General features: G+C 37.1%; 1 protein-coding gene across 1 annotated transcript in view; it reads right to left on the reverse strand.

Annotated features, from left to right (window-relative positions):
* MCHR2 (melanin concentrating hormone receptor 2) overlaps positions 1-12,135 on the reverse strand; it is a 35,283-nt gene that overhangs the window by 19,257 nt on the left and 3,891 nt on the right. The window contains exons 2-3 of the mRNA XM_089506276.1: positions 6,633-6,838; positions 4,647-4,856 (exon numbers count right to left, since the gene is read on the reverse strand). Of these exons, the coding sequence (XP_089362402.1) occupies positions 4,647-4,856; positions 6,633-6,838 (416 nt within the window). The remainder of the gene's footprint in view (positions 1-4,646; positions 4,857-6,632; positions 6,839-12,135) is intronic.

Here is a 12,135-nt window from a genome sequence, read left to right on the forward strand (position 1 = left end):
ACTGTGTCCAGTGGAGCAGAGACTGAAAAAAATAATAATAACCTTTTGAAGCTAAGTGAATTATATAAGAAATATATTATGCTATTCAGGTTATTATGCAAGCGTCAGATGTGCTAACCCTTAACTCGAATTTTATGACAACAGAACCATTCAAAAAAGGAAACCATCTCAAACCTACATAGGGAAAGATTACTACCAAAGCTACCTCTAGTTTGCTAATTTGATGAACAGTGGCGAAAAAGTAAACAAATCCTTTGGAATTACCTGGTTTTCAGCATTAATTGTTCATAAAATGTGATCCCTTCCACATATATGTTACAAGTATAGACAAACACAACATGCTTAAGTTAAGAACAGACAAACAGTGATAATATTTAATGTATTTATTGAACACACCCATTAACCATTCACAACGCTGGTGGAAAAAGTAAGTGAACCCTTGTATTTAATAACAGGTTGAACCTCCTTTGGCAGTAATAACCTCAAACAAGTGCTTACTGTAGCAGCAGATCAGAACTACACAATGTTCAAATTTAGACCGTTCTTCCTTACAGAACTGCTTAAGCGCAGCCATACTCATGTCTCTTTCGGTCATTCCCTAGCATCTTTAATGGGTTAAGGTCTGGGCTCTGACTGGGGCATTCCAAAAGTCACATTTTCTTTTACCTTCTTCGTTAGTACATTTACTTTGAAGTTTAAGGTCATTTTCCTGCTGCTTTACCCAGCTTCTACAGAGCTTCAGCTATCCTGAATGATGCCTTAATAGACTTGGAAAGTATCCCCAAATCATGATGCTCCCTCTGCCTTACTTCACTGTTGGGATAATGTTCTCATGTTGGTATGCATTGCCCTTTTTTACAGCATACATAGTGTTGCTTTAGTTTCTTCAGCCCACAAACCATTTTCCCAGTAGCATTGCAGAGTATCAAAGCAGTTTTTGGCAAACTTCAGTCGCTCACAAATGTTTTTTGGAGAGGAGCGACTTCCTTCCTTCCTGCCATGGACTCCATGCCTGCTCAATGTTTTACATTTTTATGCTTTCTTATGTCAAAGTTGCTCTACAACACCCCCCCAATCCCGTTCCATTGATTGGACTCCAGGTCTGCTAACTCCTGACTCTAATTAGATTTTGTTAAGTGATTAGCCTAGGGGTTCACATACTTTCACCAACCCACACTGTGAATATTGAATGGAGTATTTAATATGGACAAGAACAATAAAATCATGTGTGTGTTATTAGTTAAATAGTTTGTGTTTGTTCATTAGATGCATATTATATTTTAAAACAATTTTATATATTTTTTGAATTCTGTGTTCACTTACTTTTTCTTGCTACTGTATTTGTACAAACATATGTAAAAGCAGTATGTGATAAAGGGATTTAATTATTTTTACTAAAAACCTTCTGTGACTACATTTTAGAAATTAATAACAGCCTGTGTTCAAAATGTGTGCTTTAAGACATAATTACATATTTAAAATATGTATAAAAAGGCTGTTGCAAAATAAGTGTAATCATGCCCATCCAAGAGCACTCTTTACAAAATGCATGTTAAAATGTAATTTAGGTAAAACAATTATATTTACATACTTAATGTAGTGTGTTTTAATGCAAAAAAACCCATTAAATTTCACGCCTTATTTTGTGTCTCGCTAAGCTACCCAATTTATAATCTGACCAGCCCCTCTACGATCACTTGGGAAGGATCCTCTGATCTCCTTTCATCAGTGCATATGGATGTCGATCAAGGTCTGTGCTGTTGAAAAGATACTGACTATCAAGAGTCTCTCTCCATCTGCACAACACAAGCTCACATCCTTACTACCGAATGCACAGTCACCCTACCCCATACACATATCCACTACACAATGCAGTAACACAATGCTAAGCAATCCACAGTTACCCTACCATATATATATATATATGCATGCTACTGTGTACAGTCACACTACCCAGTACACATGGATACTAAACAATGCAGTCACACTACTGTACGCCAGACAATACATAGTGACCCTATCCTACACAAAGTCACAGGACCCCAAACAAATACACGCATACACAAAACAGCCAATGACCCTACTCTACGCACAGGCATACTACACACCACAGTCACATTTACCTAGACAGAAGCATGCTAAGCATCACACCTTGACAATACCCTATACACAGTCACCCTACACTATACACATGCAATTCTCAGCGTCACTGCGCATGCTACACATTACACAGTGACACACGGCTATAAACATGTATACTTTATAAAGTCCTGCTACTCTATGCATATACGGATTTAACAATATATAGTGACCCTATCCTATGTACATTCATGCTACGCTGTATACACACAGGTTGTACTACCCTATACACATACAAACCTCACTTGCTTTACATATATTCTTCAAATTATATATCTAGCCTGAATCCCCTATTGCTCTTTTTATCTGTATTTTTTTGGAACCTATCCAAGAGTCGATTTCTGTTTCTTAGATTTTATTGGAACCTATCCAACAGTCAATTTCTGTTTCTTAGAGTTTATTAAACCCTTACTGACTTAAGTGGTAATTTAGTGTTGGACAAGTTTTATGAGATATGTATGAATGCACACATTATGCAAAATTATGTACAATTAAAGTTCGTACGAAGATGAATGCACAAGGCTAGTTGAAATCTTCTATTGAGCCAATATTTAAAAGAATGTAGAAGTTATTCTGGCAATTTTTGTAATGTATCTCTTTTCTATGCTTGACGATAAATTGATCACAAAATATGACAAAATGCATTTTCCTCTGGAGTTTGCTGAAATATTGCATTTTATAATAGCGGTGTTATAGAACTGCAAACTTCATCCAAGAATGCATGCTAAATAATTAATCGCAGTATGCACCACATTGAAACAGGATAAAAAGGGCACTAGAAACCTTGCAACCCTTACGCTTCATACACAATGTTCTTGCAACTTGAGGCACAGTAAATGGTGGTCCCAGCCGAATACATCACTTTCCCTGTTCCTTTGCTGGCTTACAACAGCCATACCACAGAGCACTGAACCTAGGAGATCCAGACACTACTTTTGAGAGGGATAAGTATCCTTGCATTGGATTACATAATGTTTAGCAGACTCTTACAGTTGGGTGATGTTACTGCAGACTTTAGCAATTCTACCACTCTACAGGTCTACCCATGACACTGGGTTATGACAATGGAAGCCAGCACGTTGAATCATTGAAATTGCAAATTACAACTGCTCTCAAACAAAAAAAAAAATGAGCATTATCAAAAATCACCAGATTTAGAGTGCCATCTGAGCAAACAGAGTATGGATGAATAAAGCATAAGGAATAATCCACTGTGCAAAGTAAACATAGCTCTCAGCAGTACCGACCTGTTTTCTCAGCAAACAAAGGAAACACACATAGGCACATGTATAGCTTATTAGGAAAAACAAAACAGATACCTAAAGAGATTCACTGGGACATAGAGGCAGTATATTTAAAAGCAAAACTAAAACTAGAGAAAAGGATTGTTGGAAAGGAGGTAAAATTTGCATGAAATGCCTACGTTTTAGACTTGTAGGAGCTTAAGTTGATAAAATAACAACCTGAAATTGTTCAATAAATATAAATAATAACACAAGTGATGGATATAAAAGTGAATGGCTTGCAGTGCTATTAACCATATACAGTTATGGTTTTATCTGAGATATGAAGTTCCTCTTCAACCCTTTGTTGAGACAATGAGCTGTTTACAGCTAACTTCACTTACATATTCAGTACTATTGTAAAGCAATAACTGATTAGTTCAGACATGAATAGTTATCATTAACTAGGCTGAAAGGCAACTTATTAATATTATTTTGGGGTGTACAGACTACCTAAAATATGAACCCATGAGAGTCATTACAGTCAAAGGATACAGTATTAACACACTTTTTGCACAACTAGTAGCACTCCTGTGTGGAATTAGTTTTTTATCCCCTCTCAACAGGCTGTATATTCCCTGAGGGCATTTATTACTTTTAAACCCGCCGTTGCACCAGGAACATAGTGGGATGACTGGGAAAGACAAAGGATTTATCTATTACATTGATATTGATATCCCAATTGCGACAGTAGTTTACTTTTGGTTTAATTTTAGTTTAATTTTCATCCACCTGACTCTCCTGCAGTTGGATCTCAATGAGTTGAGCGCTGATTTATGGAATACAAGTGCAAGTTGATGATGGGTGTATGTTGAAATCTAGTTCAACTTTTGCAAGCTTGCTGCTGCATGCTCTGGCTTTGTAGTGAAAATGCATATTTGCCTGTACTTAGTTGAGCTGAGTTTTAAGATTCTTATGTTTTTTTTTCTTCTTAACCTATTACAAATGAATTGATTTATACTTTCTGTGTATATATGGAGTATTGTAAACAAATTTTATATCTTTACACATATATATTATTCATTTTATTTTCAATTTATATGTTGTTTCTGGCTAGAATATGGTTAGCAAGGTTAAGATAACATGACTTGTTAAACCTTTAACTGTCATTCCGTCTTATGGCCATAACCCACACAAAAACTCTATTGATGCATACAATGAAATATTTAAATGACATATATCTGTCAACCCAATGTAAAGCCATAGCATTTATATTAAACTTACCTGTCTAAGCTCATTGCTGTCATAATGGCAGTACAGGCGAACTGGTTACAGGTGTCCAGAGACGTGATTATAGTACAGAGAGCACTTCCAAACACCCATTCTCCTCCACGAGCCCACTGATGGATAAGAAAGGGCATTCCAATAATGTGAACCAGATCTGCCACTGCCAGATTACAGATGTAAATGTCTGGTATTGTCTTTCTTCTTGATCTAATATTCAAACATAATAATTCATTAAAGCATGTAGCTCAGTTTCAGACAAATGAACCTATATGAAATCTTCAGTCTTTTTTGTTTATTTCAAGGCGTTTAACTGTATATAATGAAGCAAAATTGAATAGTTACATAAAATAACCTGAAGTATGATTTCTAACACAATCCAAAGTAATCAGGGACTACTATAGACATCCTTCAGCAAGAGAGAACCTGTCCTGTCTAGCAGCCCCACTGTCACACTTTTACAGACATTGTGGATCATGGGCCAGTCAGGAGAAATCAGAGGTCAGAAGAGACCTCAGTCACAGCTTTCACGTGGCCACCTTGTGACAATTAAACACAAAACTAGGATATGACGTCACGGCGTTCTGCTTCACTACATCACAAGTTTAAGGTAGGTAAATTGCCTAGCCATGTCCCTAGCACTACACCACCTATTCTAGCTCCATCATACCCTACTTCTAGCTATGCATCTCACAACAATAGTGTCCCCCTTTGTACTCCTGAAATGTTGGGGATATACTTCTTACATATTTGAAAAATTAACTGGGTAAAACTAGACATAAAAAGATGTGCAGCCAGTGTGATTATTCTTGCTTATTATTAATGTTGCAGTGATAATGAGCATTACATTAACTATAGTATATTATATGGCATTGTATGATTGCATGTCAATGCTAGCTACAGTGCTACAAATAATTATGTTTTATAAAATAACCTAAATAATTATTGTAATTGCAATGAAAATAATTATAATCATATTTAAATATGTGAGCAAATGAAAAGCTGTTTATTTTGGTTTTGAAAATGTGATTAACCTCATTAAAATAATAAACAAATGAAACACTTCATTAAATGCCGAACGTTTATACAGTCATTTTAACAGGTCACTTTTTTGGATAACCTAAAAAAAATCCAGAAATGTTACAAATCTTGTACATAATTTCTTTTATTTTCCAGTAATAATGTTTACGTAACAAAAGCAGTGAAGCAAAACAAAAATCAAGGATACATTTATATTTTGTATTGTATAACTTAATTGGTAATTCAAGGTGAAAAAGTATGTATTGCTCATTCATTTCAAGTCTTTGGATTTATGCACAGAGCAGTGAAGGAAATCCATGGCAACTGGTTTCTGTGTATAATCATGAGAGTCATCATTTATGATTCAGCACTAAACAAAGCTTATGCTCCATATGAATGTTATTTGAATATCAATATATAAATATCACCAATGACTTGTTATTGTAATTATTTGTTGTCGTTATTTGTAAACACCTACATATAATATAATGCGGGAAAATGGTAATCGATGTTCTCATTTAAAAGAGAGATGTTCAAATTCAGAATTTTCAAGTATCTATACTTGCTGGGGTAGAGTAAAAAGGTTTTGACCAAGGGAAGCTTCATTGGACTTATTGGAAAAAATGCAGAACATTGATGAATGGTACAGAGTGTGGGTGCTGCTCATAATACAATAAAAATTGTTATTTAGAATGGGATTCTTTAAGAGTATGCAATGCTGCACTTTATATATGATTTATATATTGATTGCAATACAGAATGTTCTTAGTGATATACTCATAAATTTAACCAACTGCACATCATTTAAGACAGGGCGATCTAAGTTAAGGCTCTGCACTGATGTTGGGGTTCCTTATACAATTACATAAAGACCATACACTTTATTACAATCAGCAATGTTTAAAGCCTACCAAGATGAGATTCATTAATTATGTGTATATATATATATATATATATATATCTTACCTTATTATTGTAACCAAAACCAGAATATTGCCAACTAATCCAGTTGAACAGATAATGCCAATAAACGAAGGTAGAATAACCGTCTCCGCAGTATTGATCAAACGGAAATCGTTTTTTCTATCCCATGATTTATTGAAAAAGTCACTTGTGCCATTCCAAGAAGATATCTCAGTTTCATTCTGTGCCATGTTTTCTACTCCTTTAACCTGTAATGATACAAGTTCAATTCATATGTTTTACATATGCCATCCCAATGTCTTCTCATTTTTGTTAGGAATCTAATGCACATTTTTTTACATATATTAGATTTCTCGCATTTAATATATAGCTTTCCAGGTACGTATTATTGTGTATGAGTATTTAGTTTTAGTAAACCTCACGTTACCTTATGTGTGGCCATCACAGACCATGTCAAATATCTCTGGTGATCTTGTAGGCAGGTACTTGAGCCATCTTCTGCTGTTATGTCTAGTTTGAAATGCATTCCATCCTTTTTACTCTTATTTTATCAATTATTTTACTCCATTCAATTCTATTCAAAAATCCTTATTTCTAGCAATAAGTACATCCTTTTTGGAGCATAAACATTTAAAAATGTTGTGTTAGTAGTTACGTTGTATGTCCTTGAGTGATTTTGTTATTACTTTGTAACATTTTTGCTGTACCAAGACATTTATGATGGTTCCAGATCATTTAAGGTAGCCTTATAGGTGTTATTTACTGCCATTGGATCCTTTACATGTGTAGTTCTGGTAAGAAATGAATACCCAGAAATTCTATTATGTCCCCCGATATCAATCCTGTGTGACTATAAGAAACACCCCTTGATGTATATGGTAGCTTTAACAACCAATGTTTGATATATCGTAACTAAGAGATAATATAGTTCAGAAAGAAGATAAGTCTAAACTTTCTCTCCAATGATCTGTAAATCAAAAGTGAAGTCAACACAATTAATTCATATGGATATAGTTCTTACATTCACTAGGTGCATGTGCGTTTAAAACATGGACAATCCTAGGTGATTCCCCAGAAGGTCAAACGGTAAAAAAATTATATTATTATTTATATAAAACAAACAAACTATCTCCAAGTAAATGCAGCTTTAATAATACAAAATATTGCAACGAGGAATCATAACAGTGCATAAGAAAACCAGTGGCGTCGGCAGGGGGGGCCAGAGGGGGCCATGGCCCCCCCTAAATCATGCTGTGCCCCCCGGTGTGCCCCCCCAATTGAAACGCCGTCTTTTTTTTTTTTTTTTTAATAGATCCGGAGGAGAGAGAGAGAGGCGCCGAGCGGTCGCTGAGGAATAAGTTCTCAGCGACCGTTCGGCGCCTCTCACTCTTTTCCGCGACCGCGAGGCCTCTGCCTTGGTCGCAGTGCCGGCATTTCAAGCCGAGCGCCGGTATATGATGTCATATCCGGCGCTCAGCAATGAAGCCGCGCACACTGCGGCAGAACCAGGAAGACAGAGACCTCGCGATCCCGCCGCTGGACTTCTACAAGCCCAAGGTAAGTGAACTTCAAAGGGGGGGGAGGAGGGTAGAAAGTTAGGAGGGGGTTAGAGAGTGAAAAGAGGTAGATAGGAAGTGAGAAGAGGTAGATAGGGATACATTGGGAGGGAGAGAGGGGGTAGATAGGATAGATTGGGAGGGAGAGGGGGTAGTTAGGATAGATTGGGAGGGAGAGGGGGTAGTTAGGATAGATTGGGAGGGAGAGGGGGTAGTTAGGATAGATTGGGAGGGAGAGGGGGTAGTTAGGATAGTTTGGGAGGGAGAGGGAGATATTAACATATATTGGCAGCAGGGGCTAATATTAATATTAATTGGCAGCAGGGTCTAGTATTTATATTCATATTGGCAGCAGGGTCTAGTATTTATATATATATCGGCAGCAGGGGCTAATATTAATATATATTGGCTGCAGGGGCTAAGTTTATATATATATTGGCTGCAGGGACTAATAATATATATTGGCAGTAGGGGCTAATATTAATATATACTGGTAGCAGGGTCAAATATTAATATATATCGGCAGCAGGGTATAATTTTTATGTATATCGGCAGCAGGGTATAATATAAGTATATATCCGCAGCAGGGGCTAATATCAATATATATCCGCAGCAGGGGTTAATATTAATATATATCAGAAGCAGGGTGTAATATTTCTATATATTGTCATCAGCAGGGGCTAATATTAAAGAATGAGAAATAACTGCCTAACGTGTGTGTGTATATGTGTGTATATATATATATATATATATATATATATATATATAGTGTATATGTACCGTTTTATAATTGGCCCCCATACTTTGGTTCCTGGCCCCCCATGTGCCCCCCCTAAATATGAAAGCTGGAGACGCCACTGAAGAAAACAAATGTCATGCCATTCTGTATTAAGACATGTCATATATGTTTGGTTTGCTGAATTGTTGACACAAAAAGTACTTTGCATATAACTAATGATGGGATTTTGCAATAAAACAGAAGCCTCACATATGTTTCATGACATTTTAATATACAGCTACCATATGTTTCATGCCTATCAAAAGTGCTAACATTGTGATAATGTCAATCATGTTTATTTGTTGATTCAAATGGAAAAAAAGAAAAGGACAAACTGCAGGCAGAAAAAAATCTTTTAATGCGCATCAATCATTTGCCATGTAGCAGACTTTCGGATCGTCTGCAAAAAAAACATACCTTACCATTAAGAACTTCTCTAATATCACTAATAAAAAGTATATGTACAGGTCCCAATACTGATCCTTGAGGTACAGCACTAACAACAACTCTGTCCTCTGAATATACACAATTAACTAAAACCTTCTGCCTCCTGCCACTCAACATTTTTGTTATCCGTTCAACTATTTTGACATCCAAACCCAAAGTGTCCAATGCCTTAATGAAATCTAGGCAATATCAACAGCTCCTCCTTGGTCTATTATCTTAGTTTCCACGTCAAAAAATAAATTAAGTTAGTTTGACAGGATCTTTCTGTGGTAAACTCGTTGTTTCTGATCGTGCAAACCATTTACTTCCAGATATTTAACAATCCTATCCTTTAGCTCTTTCTATGTTTTTCTTATTGACGTCACAGGCTTTCACTATGCCATTGGATGGTACTGCCGTCCTATTAAATAGTAGACACTGAGCTTTATTCAATGCTAAGGAAAAACATAGCACAGTTAATTGGATATAATAATTGTATAGATTGCAATGGAAATAAGTGAGATACAAAATCGAGATATACTGTATTAATGTTTTTTTTAAATAAATGAATTCTTCTGTTGCCATCTACATACGGAAGGATTGCTATTCAGTAACTTGTGATAGATTTAACTCTTGCATTCATTCCAGTCCATTGTTCCTACGTTTGGAATAATGTATATCAGGAAGTGAAAAGCACCCATCCATCTAATGTCTTTAATATTTGCTCTATTGACTTGATTGGGGCAATGAAACATGTAAAAAGAATGGATTTCGAGGTCATTCTGTGTAAGCGCCATACAGATAAGAAAACAAAACACTTCTGCATAATTAGCTCTGTAATTCTGTCAATTCAGAGTGATTTATAGTAGTTTTTTTTAATCTTTCTTTTAAGCAACCTGCAATTACTAGTGAGGCAAGGCTAAACAGTACTCTGTGACATGGACCACAGTGGACATGCACTATAGAGGATAAGTCAATCTCAAAAGGATATTCATACTGATTCTTGTACATCAATGTATATAGTTAAATTGCTTACACGCCAAAGATTAACAAACAATTCATCCATTTTCTACATAAAATCATGCTTCATTTTCTCCAAAGAGACATACTCAAGAAGTATTCAAGAGAAAAAAATGGCTGTTCTACATATGTCAGTACAACATGTGATGAATAAACTAATGTAAGTAAAACTTTTTCTCATAAGCCACAGACAGTAACTCGGCTTATCGTCTTTTAGATAATTATTGGATTGCATATTCAAATTATTATGAATAATCTGAGCTCTACCCTATTATACACTGATCAACCATAACAATCTGACAACCTGCCTAATATTGTGTAGCCCCGCTTTTGTCGCCAAAACAGCCCTGACCCGTCGAGGCATGGACGCACCTGTCCATCCATGTGATGTAAAAGAAAATGTGTTTCATCAGACTGGGCCATCTTCTTCCATTGCTCCGTGGTCCAGTTCTCATTCTCACATGCCCATTGTAGGTGCTTTCAGCAGTGGACAGTGGATCTTATTTAGCAATTTGAGCTTCAGTAGCTCATCTGTTGTATTTGACCTTGGACCACTTTTGCTAGGTACTGACCACTGCAGAATGGGAACACCCCACAAGAGTTGCAATTTTGGAGATGCTCTGACCCAGTCAGCTAGCCATCACAACTTGGCCTGTGTCAAAGTCGCTCAGATCCTTACTCTTGGCCATTTATCCTTCTTCACTTGCTGCATAATATATCCTGTTCACTAACAGGTGCCATGATAAGATTATCAGTGTTTTTCACTTCACTTGTCAGTGGCCATAATGTTATGACTGATCCGTGTATAAATGTTTTACTTACCCAAGGATTCTAAAAAAAAAAAATAAGTAGCAGCTGCTCATATAAAAAATGTGAATCATATCCAATCTGGTTACGTATTTCTCAATAAATCATCTTAAGGATGTTAATATAAAAATTAATTTTCTTTTGGAGCTCTCTTTCAGTGAATTAATCCTTTATTCATGATTACTTTATTACTATTTTTTTTTATCCTAGGGATAATATTTGCAGCCACCTAGGGCTGAAACAACGAATCGATAAAATCGATAATAATAATTTTCATTATCGATTAGTCGAATCGATTTTTATCGATTTTATCCTTATATAATCCGACCTCAAACAGAGATCGGATTATAACACTAGAATCCAGAACCCCCGCAATGCTGCAGGGGACCTGGATTCCCTGGCCGGTCTCTCCCCCCTCCCATACACCCCTCTGACTCCTCCCCCCTCCCATACACTGCTTTGCCTCTCTCCCGGCTCCCTGGTATTTTGTGAACCTCCGTTGCTGACAGGCACTTTCACTGCAGCTTCATAGAAGCCTCAGCGTAAGTGAAGGGCAGTAACGGAGGCTGTCTGTGCACATCGTGCAGACCCCCACCGGCTGACAGAGAATAGAGGTCACCTGCAGAGGATCATCCTCTCTGTCAGCTGGTGGGGGTCTGCATCGCACAGACAGCCTCCGTTACTGAACTTCACTTACGCTGAGGCTTCTATGAAGCTGCAGTGTAAATGCCTGTCAGCAACGGAGGTTCACAAAATAGCAGGGAGTCGGGAGAGAGGCAGAGTGATGTATGGGAGGGGGGAGGAGCCAGAGGGGTGTATGGGAGCCACCCTCCCATACACCACTCTGGCTCCTCCCCCTCCCATACGCCACTCTGCCTCTCTACCCGGCTCCCTGGTGTCTTGTGAACCTCCGTTGCTGACAGGAGGCAGAGTGGAGTATGGGAGGGGGGAGGAGGCA

The sequence above is a fragment of the Sceloporus occidentalis genome, unplaced genomic scaffold, assembly GCF_023333645.1.
Source record: "Sceloporus occidentalis isolate IW3139 unplaced genomic scaffold, rSceOcc1.0.p SCAF_374, whole genome shotgun sequence".
In the NCBI taxonomy this organism is placed as follows: Eukaryota; Metazoa; Chordata; class Lepidosauria; order Squamata; family Phrynosomatidae; genus Sceloporus; species Sceloporus occidentalis.